The sequence below is a fragment of the Sceloporus occidentalis genome, unplaced genomic scaffold, assembly GCF_023333645.1.
Source record: "Sceloporus occidentalis isolate IW3139 unplaced genomic scaffold, rSceOcc1.0.p SCAF_8, whole genome shotgun sequence".
Taxonomy (NCBI): Eukaryota; Metazoa; Chordata; class Lepidosauria; order Squamata; family Phrynosomatidae; genus Sceloporus; species Sceloporus occidentalis.
Genome location: NW_028316988.1, coordinates 29,912,467 through 29,937,070, shown reverse-complemented (window position 1 = coordinate 29,937,070; position 24,604 = coordinate 29,912,467). Strand labels below are relative to the sequence as shown.

At 44.0% G+C, this 24,604-nt stretch overlaps 1 protein-coding gene across 1 annotated transcript in view; it reads left to right on the top strand.

The window, feature by feature from the left end:
• Positions 1-1,983: 1,983 nt before the first annotated feature.
• Positions 1,984-24,604, top strand: part of COMP (cartilage oligomeric matrix protein) — a 37,821-nt gene continuing 15,200 nt past the window's right edge. The window contains exons 1-7 of the mRNA XM_089535836.1: positions 1,984-2,069; positions 14,541-14,592; positions 18,076-18,248; positions 19,209-19,346; positions 21,478-21,555; positions 21,916-22,074; positions 23,022-23,126. Coding sequence (XP_089391962.1) covers positions 2,004-2,069; positions 14,541-14,592; positions 18,076-18,248; positions 19,209-19,346; positions 21,478-21,555; positions 21,916-22,074; positions 23,022-23,126 — 771 coding nt within the window. The 5' untranslated portion in view covers positions 1,984-2,003. The remainder of the gene's footprint in view (positions 2,070-14,540; positions 14,593-18,075; positions 18,249-19,208; positions 19,347-21,477; positions 21,556-21,915; positions 22,075-23,021; positions 23,127-24,604) is intronic.

Here is a 24,604-nt window from a genome sequence, read left to right as displayed (position 1 = left end):
TAAATGAAAGGGAGACATTGGCGGCATGAACTTTCATAGACTTAAGTCTACGAAAGCTCATGCTGCCAACTTCTTTCTTTAGTTGGTCTCAAAGGTGCTGCCAGATCTCTGTACACTCTGCCAAAATGTAAAGTCCAACGAATTTCTCACTTGCCTTTTGCAGGTGTCCAGAAGATGGAAGAAGCAACTAGGGGATTTATAGGTTTTTGGTGGGTTTTGGGGGCTCTGTGGCCATGTTCTAGAAGAGTTTATTCCTGATGTTACGCCAGCATCTGTGACTGGCATCTTCAGAGAATGCTTGCCTGGAAAGGAGTTGGGTATGGATATACTGTGTGACCCTGGGAAGGCAGGAGTATATATACCCAACTCTCTTCCATGCCAGCATTCTCTGCTGAAGATGCCAAAGCCACAGATGCTGGCAAAACATCAGGAAGAAACTCTTCTAGAACGTGGCCACATTGCCCGAAAAACCCACAAAAAACTATGGATGCTGGTCATGAAAGCCATCGACTTCCCAAACTAGAGGATTTGTTATTTTTGATCTGATCCTAACTAACAGTGACGGTCTGGTTAATGGAGTGGAAGTGGCAGGATCTTTAGGTGAGCGTGATCATGTTCTCCTGGAGGTTGTATTACAGCAGAAAGGAGAAGCCAAGCATAGTCAGACATGCATTCCAGATTTTAAGAAAGCTGATTTGAGTAAACTTAGGGAAATACAGGGGGTGATCCCATGGTCAGGAATACTAAAAGAGAAGGGAGTCCATGAGGGATGGACATGTCTTAAAAGTTAAATGCTGAAGGCACAATTTCAAACAGTTCCAATGAGGAGGAAAGTGTAATGTCTAGATCGAGGGACATAATAGTGCCATTCTATTCTGCTTTGGTCAGACGTCACATGGAATACTGTGTCCACTTCTAGTTCAAGAGGGATATTAACAAGCTGGAACATGCCCAGCAAAGGACAACCAAAATGGGGAAAGGTCTGGAAACCGTGCCTATGAAGAGCGACTTGGGAAGTTGCATATGTTTAGCCTGGCGAAGGTTAAGAGGTGGCATGATAGCCATGTTTGAATCTTTGAAGGGATGTCATGTTGAGGAGGGAGCAAGCTTGTTTTCTGCTGCTCCAGAGACTAGGACTAGCAATGATTAAAGCTACAGGAAAAGAGATACCAGCTAAACATTAGGAAGAATATCCTGACAGTAAGAGCTGTTTGACAGTGGAAGACGCTCCCTTGGAGAATGATGGAGTCTCCTTCTATGGAGGTTTTTAAACAGAGGCTGGATGGCCATCTGTCAGGAGTGCTTTGATTGTGAGTTCCTGCATGGCAGAATGGAGTTGGACTGGTCAGAGACTTTGGAAGAAAGGTGATACTACAACAGGAGAAGATTGAGTAAGGTGGTCAGCTTTCCAAACTGGGGAAACTCCTGCAGCTTTTTCATAGCTGTGTGGTGTGTCAGACATTCTGCAGGATAGGTTTCTCCCTGCTATGATGATGCTTGCGCTGTACAACAAAAATTGATGCTTAATTTCTGCTGGCTTCACCGCTGTTAGGACGGCACAGGAGCCCTGGTGGAGGTAAAGAAGTTGGCAATCCTAGAATTCAACATACCGCCGTGTTAGTCGGGAGAATCAGTATGTTGAAAGATCTTGTAGCACCTTTGAGACTTATTAAAGAAAGAAATTGGCAATTGGAGTTTTTGTAAACTTGACTCTACTTGGTCAAATGCATCTGAGGAAGTAGACTGAAATCTATGAAAGCTAACGCTGCCAACTTTTTTCTTTAGCTAGTCTCAAAGGTGCGACAAGATCTCTCTACAAACTGATCCTAGAAAAGGGTTTAGGCTACTGTTCCAACACAGTGAAGAGGGATGGAAGAAGCAGAAAAATAGGGGCATCTTTTTCTAAGTTGGCAGAAGTTACATAGGACACAGAAGGGGATTTGTTCTCTCATCCCCTAAGACCTGGCATTTGTTTCATTGCAGGAGGAGACTTTTCACCCCAAATGTTGTCAGAGATGAGAGAGACAAACCAGGTGCTGAGAGAAATCACAGAATTGCTGAAACAGCAGGTAAGCAAAAACAGCCTCATGGCTCTGTTGGAAATACCTCTTTGCACGCATATCCCGCAGTCAACAAATAGTAACAATAATACCACCCTGCCTTTTCCCCAGCTCTGATGCAATGTGGCTTACAATGAAGGGGGAGGGTAGCAAGCCCTCCCAACCTATGCCGGAAGGGTCCTTAGAGCACCCAGCAACAAAGAGAGTCAGGAGTCCGAACTGTAGCTCAAAATAAGCACACCTTTATTCTCCGTACGGGGTGACAGCTGCCTAGATGGCAATTCCAAGACTGTCACACCCAATTGTCTTTCTTCAAACCTTTTATACATTCCAAAAATGCAAGCATAGCTTAACCAGCATCTTCTTTTGGGTTAACTTTCAACATCTCCCAAAACCAGTTTATTGACTCATTCCTGCCTTCCTGCCTTCCTGGCAAGTTTCCACAGTTCTGGTTAATCTTTCACAATCCCATTGTTCCTCTCTCTCTCTAGTTTAGATTGCTTTAGCCATGCTATGCTGTAATCATTAAACTGCCCAACTGTCCTTTAGACTTTTAGGTGGTCGTCTCTCTCAACAACAGCTTTTTAAAAAATAGCTTAAAATTCACAAGATACAAAAAGTTATAAAGTGATTAAACGATCAAAACATTAAAACCAGTTAAAGCCATCGAAGCGCTGGAAACCCAGCACAATAAACATTTGTTGTTGTTGTTAACTGCTCTTGAGCGGATCTCAACTCTGGACATCTCCAAGAGCCCCTGTTCTCCATTACTCTGCTTAGTTCCTGTACATTCATATCTATGATCTCTTTAATAGAGTCCATCCATTTAGCATGCAACCTTCCTCTCTTTCTGCTTCCCTCCACCTTTCCTAGCATTATTGTTTTTTCCAGTGAGTCCTCCCTTTTCATGATGTGTCCAAAGTACAACAGCCTCGGTTTTGTCATCCCGGCTTCCAGGGAAATTTATGGCTTGATCTGCTCTAAGACCCATTTAGTTATCCTTTTGGCTGTCCACGGCATCCTCAGCCCTCTTCTCCAGCCGCACATCCCCAATGGATTTATTTTTTTTCTATCTTGTTTCTTAACTGTCCATCTCTCACATCCATCCATGGCAACAGGGAATACAGTGGCTTGTACGATTCTGACTTTTGTGCGCAAGGACGCCGACGTATGCCCCTTGACACCTGGGCAGGAGAGCTTCCAGCTGTGGGGAGGACTTTGCCTTGCCCCCAAACGGCGCCTCTGAGGGAGGGAGGAGCTGGTGAGAGCAGCTTCTCCTCCATAAAATCCCTGCTTGCCGGGCCCCGAAGGACGCCGACGTATGCCCCTTGACACCTGGGCAGGAGAGCTTCCAGCTGTGGGGAGGACTTTGCCTTGCCCCCAAACGGCGCCTCTGAGGGAGGGAGGAGCTGGTGAGAGCAGCTTCTCCTCCATAAAATCCCTGCTTGCCGGGCCCCGAAGGACACCGACGTATGCCCCTTGACACCTGGGCAGGAGAGCTTCCAGCTGTGGGGAGGACTTTGCCTTGCCCCCAAACGGCGCCTCTGAGGGAGGGAGGAGCTGGTGAGAGCAGCTTCTCCTCCATAAAATCCCTGCTTGCCGGGCCCCGAAGGACGCCGACGTATGCCCCTTGACACCTGGGCAGGAGAGCTTCCAGCTGTGGGGAGGACTTTGCCTTGCCCCCAAACGGCACCTCTGAGGGAGGGAGGAGCTGGTGAGAGCAGCTTCTCCTCCATAAAATCCCTGCTTGCCGGGCCCCGAAGGACGCCGACGTATGCCCCTTGACACCTGGGCAGGAGAGCTTCCAGCTGTGGGGAGGACTTTGCCTTTTTTTTTTTTTTTTTTGAAGACGTTGGTGTCCGCCCCCTGACTTCGTGACATCGCGCCAGGATCCTTTGGGAGGGAAGATTGGGAATCTTCAGTTTTGATAAAATCTTGTTGGTTGTGTGTAGGGGCTTTTGTAATTTGGTTTGCTCTATTGTTAGGGAATGACGTTTTTTGCTTTTCTCTGTTTGGGGGTATTGTGGTTAGTAATAGGTATGGGGGTGGACGTGGGATGTGAGATACCAGCTGTTATGGAGGATGCATGTGTAATTGGAGCGCCTATTGAGGTTGTGCGGGGCAAGGGGAGGAATGGCAGTAGGAAAGTGGGTTTATGTCAAAATGGAAGGAGAGATCGATGCATAATATCTATCTCCCCTGCCTTCCACTTTCCTAACCAAAAAGGCCTGGGGTTCAGCCCAGTCGTACCACAAACCCTGTCTCTGCTCCTATGCAACGCCAGGTCCATAAAGAGCAAGACCCACATCATTTATGATCTTTTGCAGGACAAAAACTGTGACCTGGCGTGCATTACTGAGACCTGGCTTGGGCCTGAGGGCGAGGCAGTGTGGGCCCAGGCCCTCCCAGCCGGGTTCTCAGTTAAGGACCAGATCAGGTTAGGTGGACGGGGTGGTGGTGTTGCCTTGGTCCATAAAAACACCTTCTCCTTAACCAGGATCCCAGTCCAGAAAACAGATCACATCGAGTGTATTTACCTGTCCCTGAGGGCTAGAGACAGTCTGGGGATTCTGTTGGTCTACAGGCCACCCCGTGCGCTAACAGACTCCCTGGCCGAGCTCACACAGCTGGTCTCGGAACTGGTGTTGGAGTCCCCAAGACTTCTTGTCTTGGGAGACCTCAACATCCCTTTCGAGGCCAGTGAAGTTCCAACAGGTGCTGCTCGGGAGTTCATGACTACCATGACAGCCATGGGCCTGTCTCAACTAGTCTCAGGGCCTACGCATTGCGCTGGTAATACCCTTGATGTGATCTTTAGTACGGACATGGAGGTTCCGTGGGTAGAGATCTCAAACATCTCTCCCTTGTCATGGACGGATCATTTCTTGGTTGAGGCTCGAATCAAGGCTTCTACCTCAAGCTCCCCCGGGGGTGGCGGACCCATTAGGATGGTCCACCCTCGAAGGCTGATGGAACCCAAAAGGTTCCAAGAAGCCCTAGAGGGATATGCGACTGGTTCTGACGGCGATTCTGTTGATGCCCTGGCTAATATCTGGGATACCAACCTGTCCAGGGCTATACACAGTGTCGCTCCCAAGCGTCCTTACCGGCCTGCTCCTAATAAACAACCATGGTATACGGAAGATCTTAGAGTAAGGAAGCGGGCTGTGCAACGACTAGAGCGTAACTGGCGAAGACATCAGCGTTTATCTGACAGGACACTCCTTCGCTCTCATTTGAAGGCCTATGGAGTGGCAATAGGTGCAGCTAAGAATTCGTTCTATGCTGCACGTATTGCGTCCGCAGAGTCGTGTCCAGCAGAGCTGTTCAGGGTTGTGAGAGAGCTGACTCAGCTCCCTCCCTCCCTGAGCCCTATTCTGGTACCATCTAAAGCCTGCTGTGATGATTTTAATAACTTCTTTGCAGATAAAATCTCTCAGATCAGGGCTGATCTTGACGCCAGTATTTATGCAGGTCCTGTAAGAGAGGCGTCCGAAGCATCCGTGGCCCCAGTTATACTGGATCGCTTTGAGTTTGTTAGTACCGATGAAGTGGACAAGATCCTTCGAAGCGTTAGGAAGACGACGTGCTCTCTTGATCCCTGTCCCTCATGGTTGGCAGCTCAGGGGGGAGATGCGGTGCTGACTATGTTGCACCGCATCATTAATACTTCTCTAAGAGAGGGTCAGTTTCCATCTAAATTGAAAGTGGCAGTGGTTAAACCCTTGCTCAAGAAACCCTCCTTAGACCCCCTGATTCATAACAACTATCGGCCCATCTCGCTGCTACCTTTTTTGGGGAAGGTGATCGAGAGAGCAGTCGCCTTCCAGCTTCAATCGATCTTGGATGACACCGATTTTCTGGACCCATTTCAAACTGGCTTCCGGGCGGGCTATGGAGTTGAGACTGCCATGGTCGCCTTAGTTGATGACCTCCGTCTGAGCATGGACAGGGGAAGCGTGTCCCTGTTAGTGCTCTTGGACATCTCGGCGGCTTTCGATACCATCGACCATGGTATCCTTCTGGAACGCCTGGGGGAGTTGGGTATCGGGGGCACTGCTTTGCAGTGGTTCCGGTCCTACCTCTCGGGTAGATTCCAGATGGTGGAGCTGGGGGATTGTCGCTCCGATAAGAGGGCACTTACATCCGGTGTCCCTCAGGGAGCGATTTTATCCCCTATGCTTTTTAACATCTACATGAAACCGCTGGGAGAGATCATCCGGAGACACGGGGCGCGGTGTTATCAGTATGCTGATGACACCCAAATAATTTTCTCTGTGTCTCCGACTGATGCAGTAACTAAGGATGGCATCTCTCCTCTAGATGCCTGCTTGGCGTCGGTAATGGGCTGGATGAGGGAGAACAAACTCAGTGTGAATCCAGGGAAAACGGAAGTACTGGTGATAGGTCCCTCGGTTCCGGGTGGTGAGATTTGTCAGCCTGTCCTGAATGGGGTCACGCTCCCCTTGAGGGACTCGGTGCGCAGCTTGGGAGTACTCCTTGATTCGTCGCTTCATCTGACATCTCAGGTGGACGCGACGATCAGGAGTGCTAGTTATCAGCTTCGGCTGATACGCCAGCTGTGCCCCTACCTGGACCGAGGGGACCTTGAAACTGTTGTACATGCTTTGGTAACCTCTCGACTGGATTTCTGCAATGCGCTCTACATAGGGCAACCCTTGTACCAAACCCGGAAGCTTCAATTGGTGCAGAATATGGCAGCCAGACTGGTCGCTGGTAGTTCCAGGACAGACCACATAACACCTATTTTAAAAGATCTCCACTGGCTACCCATTCGCTTCCGAGCTCAATACAAGGTGTTGGTTTTGACCTATAAAGCCCTAAATGGCTTGGGCCCAGGGTACTTGGAGGACCGCCTCTCCCCACACAATCCGCCCCGCACACTCAGAACATCTGGGACCAATTTGTTAGAGGTCCCTAAATCCCATTTGGTGAGGACCTCACAGAGGGCTTTCACTATCGCCGCCCCCTCATTGTGGAATAAGCTCCCTGTAGAGCTCCGTTCCTCTGCATCTTTAGTTTCTTTTAAGAAACAATTAAAAACGCATCTATTCCAGTTGGCTTTTTCACTTTAGGTAATAGTGTTTTTTCTCTGCTCCTTGCCCTCTGTTTTTCGACCCCGGATTAGTGCAATATATTGTCTTTTTCTTGCCCCTAGTGAATTGTGATTTGTATAGATTCCCATTCCTACCCCTAGTAATGATGTTTTTAAACTTTTTATATTGTGATGTTTTACTTGTATTTTATTGTTTCTTGTCTTGTAAGCCGCCTTGATCATGCAATTGGAAAGGCGGGATATAAATAAAAATTATTATTATTATTATTATTATTATATATCTTTGCATTTTAGGATTTGGATCTGGTTCTTTCATAGCTGCTCTCCCCGTTCTTAATCTTCTTCTGATTTCCTGGCTGCAGTCCTCGTTTCTATCAATGTTCAATCCCAGATATGTAAATTCCTTTACTGTTTCTATTTCCTAATTGTCGAGGTTGAATTGGCGTAGATTGTCCATGGTCATTATCTATTGTTTTCTTCATGTTCAACAGTAAGCCTGCTTTTACACTTTCTTCCTTGGACTTTCTTAGTAGTTGTTCCAGGTCTTTGACGCTTTCTGTTAGCAGTATAGTGTCGTCTGCATACTTTACATTGTTGATATTCCTTCCTCCTTCTTCAATGTCCAGGCATGCTTTTCTTACAAGATGTTCTGCCTATAAGTTAAACAGGTAGGATGATAAGATGCAGCCTTATCTGACCCCTTTGCCAATTGGGAACCATTCTGTTTCTCCATGTTCTGTTCTGATAGTAGCTTCTTGTCCTGAGTACAGATTCCTCCTCAGGACTATTAGATGTGTTTTCACTCCCATGTCTTTAAAGGCATTTCATAGCCTTTCATGATCTATGCAGTCAAAGGCTTTGCTATAATCTATAAAGCACATGCTGATTTTCTTTTAGCATTCCCTGGTGTGCTCCATTAGCCATTGTATGTTTGCAGTGTGGTCTCTGGTGCCTCTACCTTTCCTGAGATCTCTCTCTCCATTTATGGTTGGAGTCTATGTTGCAGAATTTTGAGCATGATTTTGCTTGCGTGGAAGATTAGTGCTATGGTCCTATAGTTGCAGCAGTCTTTTGTGTCTCCCTTTTTGTGGATGGGGATGTATATGGATGGTTTCCAATCAGTTGGCCATCGTTACGAAATATAAAATTCAGCACATTCTTTAGGCCAAGCCTTGTACAATCAGTCTTCAAAGGCCTGTCGAAACAGAAAAGTCTTGACAATCTACAATCTACAGAGAACATGGAAGATGGAGGATGGAGGATGCCCATCTAACTTCTCTGGGAGGCGAGTTCCAGGTCCTGGGGGCCACCACTGAGAAGGTCCTGTCTCTCCAGTGTTCCTGCCAGGTATAACGCTGAGGGCAACGGGAGAAAGACAAGGGGCTTCCCAGCCGATCTCACAGCATGGGCTTAGTTCATAAGCAATAATACGGTCCTTCAAATAACCTGGACCTGAGCAGCGTAGGGCTTTATAGGTCAAAACCAGCACTTTGAACTGAGTCCAGAATGGACTGGCAGTCAGTAGAACTGCTGTATGCTCCATGTGGCACACAAGCATTTCTCTCCTGCTTCAAAATCTCTTACCAGTTGGAAATGCCTGTATGAGTTTTGTAAATGCTATTTGAGTACTGGACCTTTATTTATTTACCTGTCTTAAATCAGCACTCCACAAACACAGTATTTTTGACTTAAGAGTCCAGTTCTTCACAGAGTAGGTTTTATTTTGCTGATTTGTTCTATTTTAAGCGCACAACTGACTGCCCTGTGTATAGGTTTTGCTTAGATCCAACATCCTTTCGTGTCTGCCAATGTTTCATTTTTCTGGTTAAAAATATATCGCCCTGTCCATGGTCCAGGAAAAGGATTGTAGGATTTCATACGCACAAAGAAAAATTTTGATATAATAAACACATGTAGTAATCCCCTTAAACATCAATATGTAGCACAGTGAAGCCTAAAAATTCTTTCAACCAGTTAAAAGTGCAAAGGCCTAAATCTAATTGTAATTAGCTTAAACTCATTGCACAAACAGAATTTAAATAAGTGTTGACTTAGCAAATTCCCATTCATTCAGCAGGTCTGTTCTAGCATCAACGCCAGGTATCTCTTCTATAAGAAAGTATTCAAAAAGCATTATGGATACTAAGCAGAATAGAAGGAAAAGCAATAGATTTTAATCTTACCTTCTATTCTTCTTTGTCTGTTATTTTTTGTTTATTAAAAATGTGTACATGGCAAGTGAGATTATAGGTCTAGCTTTTTGTGGCTGCACATTTTCTAGGGTTAGGAACACAAGAGCCATGAATGTGGGGAAAAACACAAATTAAAAAAAACAACAACCCCTTTTTAGGCATTTGTAGGCCCTCCAGCGCAACTCTAATGCTCAACATCTGCCAGAGGTTGTCCATAGACTTGCACTGGAGGACCTACAAATGCTTAGTGAAGTGTTCTCTCTAGGAATTTCTAGGCCCTCCAGCTTGGTTTCTGCAGACATTGCCCATAGAGTTGAGCTGGAGGACCTAGAGATTCCTAGAGATTGGTCAAATCCGTGAATAATCAAATCCACAAAAGTCCAAGTTGCGAATGTGGAGGGGCTGACAGTACCTCTGTATTTAAGAGGAAGGAAATGACAAAACCACCTCTGAGGATTTCTTGCCTAAGAAAACCCCATGAAATTCATGGGGTCACCGTAAGTCAATAGGTGCCTTGAAGGCACACACACAAACACAACATCTGCAGTCATTTGGGCACTTTCCAGGAGGCGGTTTTGTCCTTGGACCTGCCGGAGTCTGCTTTGTCCGGCTGCCTCTTGTGTAACACCACATTCCAGTCTCTCTTTCTTCCGCCCGGATTGCTGCCCTCCTTGCCAGCTAAACTGGAAAAGCAGACAACGTCGTGGTGCCAGGACAAACTTGATGTGAGTGGGGAGGGCTCTGGAAGTTGACCATGAGGCTTTTATTCCTCTCCACCCAGCTCTTGCTTGGCTTCCCCCCATACCTTCATACTCTCCAACATTTTCTGGCAGACCGATTTCATCCATTCGCAAGGCAACCTCTTCTGCACCTTGAATTTGGGAAGAGAGTGTTATAGACTCCTTACAGGGCCAGGACTTGGAATCTAGAATCATAGAATCGTAGAGTTGGAAGAGACCGCAAGGGCCATCCAGTCCAACCCCATTCTGTTGTGCAGGAACTCTCAGTAAAAGCATTCCCATTGACAGATGACCATCCATCCTCTGCTTAAAGACCTCCAAGGAAGGAGACTCCACCAAAATCTCCAAGGAAGGAATGTGTTCCACTGTCGAAAAGCTTTTACTGTCAGGACATTCCTCCGAATGTTGAGCTGGAATTTCTTTTCCTGGAGCTTGCATCCATTGCTCAGGATCCTAGTCTCTGGAGCAGCAGAAAACAAGCTTGCTCCCTCCTCAATATGACATCCCTTCAAGTATTTAAACAAGGCTATCATATCACCTCTTAACCTTCTCTTCTCCAGGCTAAACATCCCCAGCTCCCTAAGTCATTCCTCATAGGGATTCATGGTTTCCAGGCCCTTCACCATTTTAGTCACCCAAGAAGAATAATCCAAGATTCATACTCCCAACTATGCCAATTTAGCAGGAACAACAAAGATCATCAGACATGGGAACAGAGCAAATCCCGTCTTTATCCTGTTTATGACAGCGACTGCGTGAAAGACATTCACATATTTACTTTGATCCTGTCATTAAACTGACAGTGAAGTGGAATTACATTAATGCGTTCTTTGCTTAATACAAAATGAAGGGCAAGAATGGGACAATTCTACTTCAATATCAGGGCAATGACAAATTAAGCTTGATGGTATGTGAAAGTCTTTCGCGTGATTGTGGTCATTTGCAGGTTAATGACGGGATGCTGACAGGATAAGTGTGACATCGTATGAAAATCTTTTCATGGTCACGCTATAAGGATGAGAAAAGGACGTCACGTCCCCCGTCTGATCATCTCCAATGCCAATGATTCCTTTCCTTTGTATTAGAGGGATGTTTCCAGCAAATTGAGCACAGGGATCACATATGCCCTTGTGGGGAAGGATTAGGAGAATCTTTATCCCATGTACTCTTTTTCTGTACATTTTATAATGGTGATAGATTAAGACTAGTTGCACCTCTTTAAAGGAAGTTCCCAAGTAGAGCTTTAGAATGGTATCTTATGTATTTGCTAGAAGATACCGGGGGGGAAAAGGTAACAGAAGAAGTTCTTTTTTTCTGCAGCCAAAACTGGAAGGGCCATGTTCCATAAACATTAATAATTTAAGGATGGCCTTCCTGGTCCAAATTATATGAGATGCTAAATGGGAGCCATAGCCTCAGGAGTAGTAGGCTACCAAAAAAACCCACTTAACCTGGGATATTCGATACCATGTTTTTTCCTGAGTTTTCCTGACGGATCCACATCGGTCCGCATCTTTGGCAGTGTGAATACGCTTCCAAATTGATTTGGATCATTCCATATCGTACAAGGGAACGGAGGTGGATCCATTTTAATCCCGAAACGATGGCATGTATGAATATCACAAGGGTTAAAATGACTCGGATTGATTCGTAAACCCAAAACATAATGGGAACAGTGATCCCGATATGCGTCAGTGTGGCTGATCCGCATCTCCTTGAGACTAAAAAACTGAGTGTGAATGCCTTCCAAAGTCTGTGATAAATAGTGGTTATAACGCAAGGCTGGGATTTGTTCGAACCTGAACCTTGAGACTCAGAAACTGACCTTGCGTCAGTCAGTCTCTCAGCCCGATCTACCTCACAGGGCTGTTGTGACAATAAAACCCAGTGCCTGGGGAGGAGAGCCATATACACAACCTTAATTTCCTTGGTGGAAAAGCAGGACATAACCCCTTTCCCAGAAATAAGGGGATCTCATCAACAACTCCCCTGACTTCCCCATTGACTTGCAACTGTACTCTTTTTCTTCTTTGACATTTAAGAAAAATCCTTTTTTATGCATTTCCCTCCTCTAAAAGAAGGCTTGGAACACGCTTTGCTTTGTGGCACAAAGGTGCTGCTCATTTCCTTTGCAATGTACAAACCTTCCTTCTTCTCCCCTCCCACCCATAATATGACTTTGGCAGAAGAAGGAAAATCTCCACTTTTCAGAGGGCTGCGTTGACCGGGTTTTACAACAAGCTCTGGATTCAATTAAATGCCTTTAAAAATACAAACAAACCCAAACTCGCGCATCGTTATTGTGCAAAGATTTTCACATGATGTCGTGCTCATCCAGTACTTCTCTTGTGAATAACCAAGTATCATAGAATCATAGAAGCATAGAGTTGGAAGAGACCGCAAGGGCCATCCAGTCCAACCCCATTCTGCCATGCAGGAAATCTCAATCAAAGCATCTCCATTGACAGATGGCCATCCAGCCTCTGTTTAAAGACCTCCAAGGAAGGAGACTCCACCAAAATCTCCAAGGAAGGAGTGTGTTCCACTGTCGAACAGCCCTTACTCTCAGGAAGTTCCTAATGTTTAGGTGGAATCTCTTTTCCTGGAGCTTGCATCCATTGCTCCATTGGGTCCTATTCTTTGGAGCAGCAGAAAACAAGCTTGCTCCCTCCTCAGTATGACATCCCTTCAAGTATTTAAACAGAGCTATCATATCACCTCCTAACCTTCTCTTCTCTAGGCTAAACATCCCCACCTCCCTAAGTCGTTCCTCATAGGAGATGGTTTCCAGACCCTTCACCATTTTAGTCACCCTCTTTTGGACACATGGCTCCAGTTTCTCAATGGCCTTTTTGAATTGTGAGGCCCAGAACTGGACACAATATTCCCGGTGGGGCCTGACCAGAGCAGAATAGAGGGGCACTATTACAGTCTGCCCTTCCCTTACGCAGGGGATCCTTTCTGGATCCCCCCGCGTAAAGGAAAAACATGGATGCTCAAGCCTCATTCAAATGAATGGGGCTTGTGCCTGCGGAGGCGCGGCGGTGGCATACAGGGCACATGCTTCTGGCGCACACCTCCCTCACTTCTGTTGTGGCTTCCAGCATATACTGGAATCCATGTAAAATGCACCCGCATATAACACAGGTGCACTGTACTTCCCTTGATCTAGACACTATACTTTTATTGATGCAGCCTAAAATTGCATTGGCCTTGTTAGCTGCTGCATCATACTATTGACTCATGTTCAATTTGTGGTCTATTTGGATTCCAAGATCCCTTTCACACGTATAAGTCTCCTCAAGCCAGGTGTCCCCCATCCTATATCTATGCATTTCATTTTTCTGCCCTAAGTTCAGTACCTTACATTTCTCCGTGTTAAATTTCTTTTTGTTAGCTTTGGTCCAGCTTTCTAGTCTATTCAGGTCATTTTGAATTTTGATCCTGTCTTCTGGGGTATTAGCTATTCCTCCTAATTTGGTGTCATCTGCAAATTTGATGAGTATGCCCCCAATTCTGTCCTCCAAGTCATTGATAAAGATGTTGAATAGCCCTGGGCCCAGGACAGAGCCCCACTGGACACTTCACTGGTCACTTCTCTCCAGGGGGAAAAGGAGCCATTGTTGAGCACCCTAATATCATATTGATGGGGAAACCCTGGGAACGGCTTGCCAATAACACTTTATTTGCGCCACTGCACATGTGCTGAAGCTAACAATGATGCAATTGCACTATTGTGTAAACTCCCAGAATAATTTTTCACAATCTAGAAACGGAAAGTGTCTTTCGGTTGTGGAATGCTAAAGCACCATCATAGTGTTACTGGTTTGTTGTTATAGCGTGACTGCAAAACTGCATGGAAAAGTATATTCTCATAGTGCTACTGTCTGTTCATTGTCAACAACAGGATACTTGTGGGATAGTTCTGGAATTGATCATAGTGTGAGTTGAGGAAGTAGATTAAAGTCACGCTCAACGTCTTTCTTTCAGTTAATCTCAAAGGTGCTACACGCTACAAGATCTCTCTGCATACTGGTTTTACAAACTAACATGGCTATATCTTGGAGGTTTATCGCAGTGTGAGACCCAGTTTGGGGGCTCTCAGAGCCCCTAATGCACCTCAAATGACCTCAAACAACCTGTAGGAGGCATGGGAATATAGTCGTCCCTTCTGACGCGCGGGAGATCTGCTCTGGACCACCCCCACGAATCCGGAAAAACACCAATATTGGAGTCCCCATTGGTTTCCATTGTCTACATCTCTATCATTCAAGTTCCTCCTTTCTTTCCATTCTGTCCTTTTTTCTAAGAGGCTCTAAACATTGCAACCTTTCCTCACAGGGAAGCTGCAACAGGCCTTGACCATTTGCAGAGTTCATTGGCAGAAGACAACTTTTTGTGTGTATTTGAAACTCGTTCACCAGAAGCTATAAACTTGCTTTCCCATTTGTTTCTTTGCGATTTCTCCTAGATCAAGGAGATCACCTTCTTGAAGAACACAGTCATGGAATGTGATGCTTGTGGTAAGTCAGTCGAATGGTGCATGCATCTTATCCTGCATACACTGTTTTTAATAGGTCACTTTTATTAGTTTTTCTCCATCATGTGTGTGTGTTTATGTCTGTGGAAAAAACACGAAATGGTCAAGCAATACAAAAACTAAACCAGCACATAAGCAAACAAAAATAAATATAGCATGCCCTTATGTATACAATAGATAGTAAAGTGCCAACTCCTATGTATTATTCGTCCTACATCTCCCTTTCCTAATTTCAGTTCTGTGGGATATCAATAAGTAAAGAGCATATATATATATACAACATCTTTCTTTATTCCACCTCTTTCAGTTGTTATTCCTGTTTTGTTGGTTTCTTTTACACTTATTTCTGCATTCCTCCCCTATCCGTTCATAATAGAGATGTCTATACATCTTATTCCGTATCTTGTTATTTACCAACTGTTTTTAAATATAGAATATTTTAAATATAGAATAAATATCCTTCCTGAATTTCCATAGAATCATAGAATCATAGAGTTGGAAGAGACCGCAAAGGCCATCCAGTCCAACCCCATTCTGCCATGCAGGAACTCTCAATCAAAGCATCCCCATTGACAGATGGCCATCCAACTTTGTTTAAAGACCTCTAAGGAAGGAGACTCCATTACACTCCAAGGAAGGAATGTGTTCAGAGTCTATACATTCCCAGTTATCTTCAAAATGTAGATTTATTGATCCTGCATAGACTTATGAGGGAATTGGCGAGGTATTAAAAAGGTTGGGCATCCAGCCTCTGTCTGAAATACATCACTGCTAAGGTGCCCAGAGGATTTCTCTCTCCTCCTGCCAGCCATCTTGCAAAAGGCTTGGCATCATTTATTATTATTGTTGTTGTTGTTGTTTACTTATATAGCACAGTAAGTTTTACGCAGCACTTTACATAGTCATCAAGCAAGAGACAGATAAAAACCTACCTGCGGCGTGCAATCTAAAATCAGAAAGCAACGAAATGATAACGTAATGACTTACCATTAAAATAACTCCAAAACAGTCGGCTTTAAAAACAATTTACTCAAATATATACTTATCTAATGGTCAAAATCGACATCATTTCAATGCCAAGTTAAAACCTGGCTTTTTATTAAAGCCTTAAAGCCTAACTGATTTTATCCAGGAGCCATATGTTCTATGCCTGTACTAAATAAAATGGTTTTAACTGTATATATCAAATATACTATTTGATATATTTTTAATTTATTTATGGATTTAAATTTATTTTATCGTTAGCTGATCTTTGGATATATGATGGGATTATAAATATTGTGATAAATAAATACCTAAAACGACGGCAAGGGAGAAGAGTATAAGGGATTCTTTTGCAACCTGGCTTCTGTTTTCTTACTCCCAGGTGCATCCATCCAGGTGTTGCTAACTCCACCTGAGGTGCGGCCTCTTATTGCCCAGCAATGCAGAACTGGGCGTCTGCTGCTGTTTCCACCTCATTGATGCTGAAACTTAGGAAAAATCAAAGCGGAGTAACAATGGAGTTTATCACACGTGAGGAATTTCTCTTAATTTCGAATGAAAAGAAAGTGGGGCCAGAATGCATTTACGTAAAGTCCCTAGTTTAGTGAAATTACGTGAATGCTCATTGCATTCGAACTGGCTTCCCATTGCCCAAAACCAGCATGGCATTGCCCAAATTTGTGTGTGGCAGTCAATAACGTGAAACCCCATGACTGCGCTTGGACTGACTTCCCATTGCCCGAATTTGTGTGTAGGGGGTTATCACGCAATAACGTGAAACCCCATGATTGCGTTCAGATTGCCATCGGATTATCCTTCCAATTCCCCTTGTCTGATAAACTCCAGTGTTATTCTGCCTCCAAGTTGCGGGAGACAAAGCATCTTGTGCATCCTGCACTGAATACTGTATATACTCAACTATAAGACAACCTCAGGTATACATTTTTGGGGCCAAAGTTATGGATTTTGATATGACCCATGGATAAGTCGAGGGTAAAATTTAGGATATAAAGAGCAAAGCAAAGGAGAACGATGCCGCAGAACTTACAAAATTCCAGCAGGCATAACTTTATGTATTCATACTAAAGGCTGGATGGATGAGGGAATAGAAGGAGATCAGTGCTTCCAGGACAGATTATATTCTTGCCTTTCACCCCACGATGGTTCCTTTTTTTATTATCATTACTATTAGAATTAAAGTACAGTTCTTACATTACCCATGGATAAGTCAACTCTGTTCTTTGGGCCAATTTGTTGACTAAAATCTCTAGACTTATACATGAGTATATACAGTAAGTTCCAGGCAAAGAAGATATTTGCTATTCCAGGGTTCTTCTTATCAACATTTCATGACACTCAGGAAGCACATTTTTCAATGTTTTCAAATACTTTATCCTGTTCCCAGTTAGCGCATGGGATGTGTGTATGTGGATGTATTTTGGACACAAGGGAAAGCAAGGTGGAGAACATGAGCAACACGCGACAGAACAGTGAAATTATACAGTCAGACCTCCATATCTGGACCCTCCCCATGGATACCATCATTCACACATGCTCAAGTCTCATTTTAGCAAGTGGTGGGGCTGCACGCATGTGGCTGCTAATGCGGCTGTGTGCATGCACTGCCATTAAGAAAAATGGGGGCTCACCGTCCTTGGATGGTTAAATCCATGGATGGCAAGTCTGCCGATACAGAAGGCGGACTGTAGTCTCCGACCATCCTAGAATCATAGAATCCTAGAGTTGGAAGAGACTCCAAGGGCCCTGATCCAGTCCAACCCCATTCTGCCATGCAGGAACTCTCAATCAAAGCATCCCCATTGACAGATGGCCATCCAGCCTCTATTTAAAGACCTCTGAGGAAGGAGACTCCACCATAATCTCCGAGGAAGAGTGTGTTCCTCTAAACAGCCCTTACTGTCAGGAAGTTCCTCCTAATGTTGAGCTGGATTCTCTTTTCCTGTACCTTGCCTCCATTGCTCCACTGTGTCCTATTCCCTGGAGCAGCAGAAAACAAGCTTGCTCCCTCCTCAATGTGACATCCCTTTAAGTATTTAAACAGAGATATCCTATCATCTCTTAGCCTTCTCTTCTCCAGGCTAAACATACTTAGCTCTCCTCATAGGGCTTCATGGTTTCCAGACCCTTCACTGGCTCCAGTTTCTCAACGGCCTTTTTGAATTGTTTTGCCCAAAACTGGACACAATATTCCAGTTGAGGCCTGACCAAAGCAGAATAGAGTGGCACTATTACTTCCCTTGATCTAGAAACTATACTTTTATGGATGCAGCCTAAAATTGCATTGGCCTTTTTAGCTGCCGCATCGTGCTGTTGACTCATGTTCAACTTGTGGTCTACTTGGACTCCCAGATCCCTTTCACACGTAGAAATCTGTCATTCAGCCAGGTGTCCAACTGGCTCGATTGTATCAAGCAATGGAAGGTGTCATCTCTCTCTTTTCTTTGTCTTCTTTTCTTCCCAGGGATGAATACAGGAGCGACTGGGCACCTCATCAGCGTGACACCCCTTAACCGATGTTACCCCAACCCTTGCTTCCCTGGGGTCACCTGCACCGATACGCCCACCAGCTTCCGCTGCGGCGCTTGTCCTCTGGGCTACACTGGCAACGGGACTCACTGCACGGACATTAATGAGGTCAGGATGCCTTCCGATGGGCAAATAATGCCTGCGGGCTCTTTTTCTGAAAACAAAACACTCTCTGCTGCATGTTCCTCCCTTCCCACAGTAGCCTGGGTGAGACATAAAACACACACGTCCCTAAAGTTACAGTTGGCTTGGATAAATAAAATGGAGTTATCGCACGGGACGGATCCCATACAGAAACTAGATTTAACAGGGGGGAAAAGTAGTTTTTCAGACAACGTTAGTGTTAATGAGAGTTAACGCGACATTAACCTGAACGGAAACTAGACAAAACCCGCTCCTTTTTTACTTTTGGAAAATCCCAAAAGTAAAAAACGGTGGGTTTTGTCTACTTTCTGTTTGTGTTAATGTCGCATTAACTCTGTCATGTGTGAAAAACAATCCACCTTTGCAGGGTATTTTTAATGGTTTTTAAATCTTGTTTCTTGTTTTTAAATCTTGCTTTCATATTTTATTCATAACATTTATAACATACAAATAAAACATAGCACATTGTATTGTTTACATACTAGTCATTTCTAGTAGTTAGTTATTTTTGTAAGAATAAAAACCTTCTACATTCATAATGGTTGAAAACCAATTCCTTTCTTTTAACACTCAACTTCGTTATTTTCTTTTTACCTTGGGTCGTATTTAAATTGCACTAAATCAACAGCAATCTTTACTTTCTCAAAACGTTTTTTCCGTGGATCTGCTTCTTACAAAGTTACTATAGAATCACTCAAAGTTACTTTTACCAAGTTACTAAAATTTCAGTATACAATCAAAGATAAGGTTATTGGGGGGGGGGGGGAACCCAAGTCATAAGCTTATATCGCGTTGTTGATAGTCTTCTTGTAAATGTTCATTCCCTATTCATTGCAAGGCACTATGTATGCATACATTATATTTCCCTTACACTTTCTTTCTTTCTTTCTTTCTTTCTTTCTTTCTTTCTTTAATTCGTTGCAGTGTACAGCAAATCCCTGCTTCCCTAGAGTCCAGTGTGTCAACACATCGCCTGGTTTTCGGTGTGAGAGATGTCCACCTGGTTATACTGGGCCAGTGCATGAAGGAGTGGGCTTAGCCTTTGCCAGGGCTAACAAGCAGGTAACTACTAGGAGGATCTGGGAAGGAGGTGTTTGCTGTGATCGCTTAATAATTACTTTGTGTTAAAAAAGGTCTCTTTTTTGAGAGTTTATAAAATATATGTGGATTACATTCTTGACGGATAGTGCACCAAAGAGTGCACTTCAATGCACCCCAGCAGTGTTCAGTTAACTCCAAGGAACTATCAAGAGAATTAAGGCAGGGTTGCAGAAGGAAACAGATTGGAAAGGCAGGCAGCTTGGCATTGCGTTAAACGGGGAAATTTATTTAGTTGTATGCTTTTTTTTTTCATTTCGATTGTGCCTTTCTCTCAAGGAGTCCAAAGCAGAATATATGGGTTCTCCGTGTTTTAGAAACCTGACAACAACCCTATCAAGTAGGTGATGGTGACAGAAAGAAAGAGAGTGACTGGCCCATGATCACACAGTGAAGTTAGCAGTCCAGTGCAGATATGAACTTCCATCTCCTCCATCCATAAGGGTCATTCACACTTACTTTTTTGAATAAAGAGATTCGTGTCTCTGCACCGATTCAGAACTGATTCAGAACGGTTCCATGTTCCCACTATGTTTGCCACGATCGAATCTTTCCATGCCATTTTAACCCTGTGGCTGTTCACATTTGCCACTGTATCGGTTTAAAATGGAGGTGCCTCCATTTCCGGGAATGATGTAGTGCAATCCGAATCAATTTGGTAGTGTACTAATAGTAGCGAAGATGCGGATCATTGCTGCTCTTTAAAAAAGAACTGCTAAGAGGTCTGGTGCCAAATGTACCAGTTTAAGTGGACTTTTTGGCATCTCCCCCCCCCTGAAACTGCATCAATTGTGGTCAGGGTGAGTGTGAGTGTCATGGAAATAAACCAGTTTGTTTCCATAATATGAATGGCCCTATAGTTTAACACTCTAAGTACAGGTTGGACTGCTGGTCCTCTATTTAGGGACATTATGTTGCTCAGTTGTTCTCGTAAGACAGACTGGGGCACATGCTAAAAGATTTCAGTCTATCCCAGTATTACTCAGTTGGATCAGGAGGAACTATTATCAGTTTCTTCAGAGCTTGGAAGCATTACATTTTTGGACTACAATTCTCAGTCTCCTGGACGATTGTGAGAACCCTGGGCTTGGCTGCAGACCCTTGACCACTCGTCCTCCCTGTTATTCCAAATACTAGCATAGATGGTCAGGGGGAAACTTTCTATAAAAAGAATGGGACAGGTTTTACACTTTCTCCAAGGGGAGTGTGGGGTAAGAGTAGTGGAAAAGAACCTTTTCCAAACCTTTTTGTTCTCATTTAACCCCAATTGCCTTCAAGTTAACTCTGACTTATGGTGACCTTATGGATGAAGAATGCGAAACCCTGTGGAACAGTGGTTCCCAACCTGTGGATTGGGACTCCTTTGGGGGTTGAACGACCCTTTCACAGGGGTCGCCTAAGACCATTGGAAAACATATATTTGCATGCAGCAATGAAAATAATTGTATGGTTGAGGGGTCACCACAACATGAGAAACTGTATTAAAGGGTTGTGGGATTAGGAAGGTTGAGAACCACTGCTGTGGAATGAGAAATTTCTAAGATCCCAGTTATCAAGTCTTCCAAATTTGGGTCTTCCAGACTCAGGGTGGCTGTGTCTTCCTTGAATGAGTCAATCCAAGCTTCCAGGATTAGATCCTAATAGAAACCAAACAGAGAGGGAAACTCAGGCCCTAGAACTAAATTTGGTCTCCTGCAGCATCAGTTGTGGCCCTTTAGATGGGTGGGTTCTTTTCCTTTCTAAAAGGCGTAACTATCTTCCCTGAGGCTTAGCTTCTTGCCTTGAAGAGTTTGAAAATAAAATATGGATTTTTTGGCTCCAGCTTTTTTTGTCTTTGACTCCATCCACTACTGGGATGTGGCCCATGAGAACTTTTCTGAAACTGAATCCTGCCACTGTGGAGGTGTAAAGAGGTCCCCCACCTTGAATTTGAGTGTAGATGCTAAGGGTTGGGACTGGGAGCATCTGCATAGAAACCCTTGTGTACTATACCATTGAGCTAGAGACTGTGTCCCCCAAATGTGGATCATCAACAGTTGCCAAGCGCACAAGATTTTTCTCCATTCTCATGTGTCCTTTTCTCTCCCTCAAACAGGTTTGTAATGACATCAATGAATGCGAATCGGGAACAGCCAGAGCCTGTGTTCCAAATTCCATCTGCATCAACACCCGGGTAATAGTCCAGTGCACACGTTTTCTCCATCTTCTACATCGCAGTCCTTCATGTATCTACCTATGGCTACCCTATCCTCTCCCGCTCTTTTCCATACTAAACATACCCTGATAGCTGTTCCTGGTGGGGCTTAGTTGCAGACTCTTGACCACTTGTCCTCCCTGTTATTCCAAAGACTAGAGTAGATGGTCAGGGGAAATCTGCAAAGCACTAGTTGCACCTTGAGCTCCACAAAACAATGGGACAGGTTTTACACATTCTCCAAGGAAAGCGTGGGGTAAGAGTAGTGGGATGGAAATGTGCTTGGCTATTTGGCTGGTCTTCAGAATATTTCCCCAACTAAGCATGATCTTCTAACAGGGCTCCTACAAATGTGGGTTGTGCAAGACTGGCTTCGTGGGGGACCAGACCGCCGGTTGCCGGAACAAGACAGAACGGCGATGCCCCAATGGTGAACTCAGCCCATGCCACGAGAAAGCAGAGTGCTTTGTGGAGCGGGATGGGACCCTTGCCTGTGTGGTGAGTCCAGATGGTTTTTGCTTGTTTCTTTGCTGATATCCCAAAATAGTGTTTGAGAATCAGGAGTGCCGATTTATTTTCAGGTATGTTAGGCCCCATACAGACAGGCCAAAATACAGCTGCTTCAGGTCACTTTGGATGTATGCTGTTTAAAAGATGCATGCATCCTAAGATTCCGGAAGCTGTGCCAAAGCCACACTCCAGTCCTCAAAACTGGAGCGTGGCTTTGGCACAGCCTCCGGACTTTTAGGATACATGCATTATGTAAACAGCATACCTCCAAAGTGACCCAAAGCAGCTTTATTTTGGCCTGTCTGTATGGGGCCTTAGTATCCCAGCTTTTTTGCAGTGTGTTCTCGTCCACTGAAGTCCATCCTTTCAACAACAAAAAAGAGTGAGGGAATTAGTTGCCCAAGGCCACCAGAGGATGAGGAACTTGAACTCAGATCCCCTAGATCTCAGGGTAATACTCTTAACAGTTCCACCACACTGGCTTGGAGAGACTTGAATGTCAGAAGAATGAATGAATGAATGAATTTATTACGGCCTACAGCCAGCATAAAGTAATAAAATGTTTAGAAAAATCACCATACATCCAGTTAGAAACATTAATATTCCAGTATATCATATAAACATTATATTCAAGCATATCAGAATAAGAAATGTGTGTGTGTGTTTGTATGGGGTTCTGAACATCAGTCCCTACAGTCCCCACATTTGCGGCTTTGACTTTTGCAGATTCGATTATTTGTGGTTTTGATTCGTATGTCCTCTCTAGGAATCTCTTGGTCCGCCAGCGCAGCGCTGCCAGAAGTTGACCATAGAATTGTGCTGGAGAACCTAGAAGTTCCTAGATAAAATACTTCTCTAGGCATTTGTAGGTCCTACAGCATGAAAAGTAAGTTTTTCAAGCTGTGATCTCCATTTATGACTCCTTCTCTTTCCAGTGTATTGTTGGTTGGGCTGGAAATGGCTACGTTTGTGGACGGGACACAGACATTGACGGTTTTCCAGATGAAAAGCTTCGCTGCACTGACAAGAAGTGTCGCAAGGTAAGAGGCATTCAATGACTTTTAGAGTGTGGATCTACATTCATCACAAAACTACAGTTCCCAGAATTTCACAGCATTGAGCCAGGGGAGTTAAACTGATTCCTGGGTTGCAAGAGAAAGGAAGTTACCTAGAGATGTTACAGCATAGTTTGTGAGAGAAGAGGAGAGATCCAGAGAGGGACTAGAAACGGTTGTCCATTGTCTGCTCTTCTTTGGAAGTAATGAATAAAGCGATCAGAGAAGATAAAGCTATCCAAAGAATCAATGTTAAATGTTGTTGTTATAAATTAAGAGCATTTGACCTGGTGATTTTCCTTGAGAATCACTTTGGATAGTATTGAGAGGTTAAAGCATTTCAAAGGATTAGGATGAATGGGCTGGTTTTACAATCAATAAAGATAAATTAGCAATGATAATAAAAGTCATCAGTGAAATCAGTGTGAAAAAAGAACACCAGATGTTATTAATCGAGAGAATGGGGTTAAAGTTGGGGAAACGGTTAAATATTTGTCTGTAAACGTTTCTAATACTAAGTCTAAATTATTTCAATTGTGTTAAGGTTTGAAATAAAGCCAAACAGAATTTGATGAAATGGAATAAAACAAAGTTTGTCACTATGAGTTTGTTGCCTAAGATGTTGTTTTTATTTCAAACAATGCCGCCCCAGTTGTGTTGTACAGAGAGGCGGGATATAAATTATTATTATTATCATTTTTATTACTAATGGATAATATATCATTTAAATAACGGTAGAAGGATATTTTGAAGTTTATTTTGCAGGATACGAAGCTAAGAGGCAGATTAAAAATTCTGCAAGGTGAGCAACAAAGAAGAGGCTTAGTACTGCCAAAGTTGAAAGTGCATTTTTTCCGCCTGTTGTTCAGTTTGGCTACAGGAATGGATAACTATTTTAAAAAACCAAGAATTTATTAGAATTGGAAGGTTTTGATTTAAGATTTGGTTGGTATGGGTTTCTTTGGTTGGCATAGGTTTCCTTTTCCACATTGTGAGTTTGAAGATGTTGAGATCGGGATGCATGGCCTTGGTGAGGAGCTCCTATCTGTTGCACCAAGCCATCATCCCAGCAGCCGTAGCACTGCCTTGTTAAAATCTGTTGCAGAATGAGACATCAGATCTACATATGGAATAATGGAAAATGGCAATAGCAAGAGCATGTCTATACTGCTTACTAGTGAAGTAACACTGCGTAAGTGGTTTGCAGTGTGTAAGCCAATTGCCCCCAACAAGCTGGGTACTCATTTTACCGACCTACGAAAGGATGGAAGGCTGAGTGAATCTTGGAGCCTTCCTCTAGGACTGAATTTACAACTCAGCTGCAATACCAGCATTTAACCATAGCACCTCCAGCGCTCCTTCTTATGTACTTATGGTACTATAACTCCTGGCCAGGCTACATAAAGCCCCAGGAGTATTTCAACTTGGGTCGTCCATCACAAAATGCCTATTTGCACCCTCAA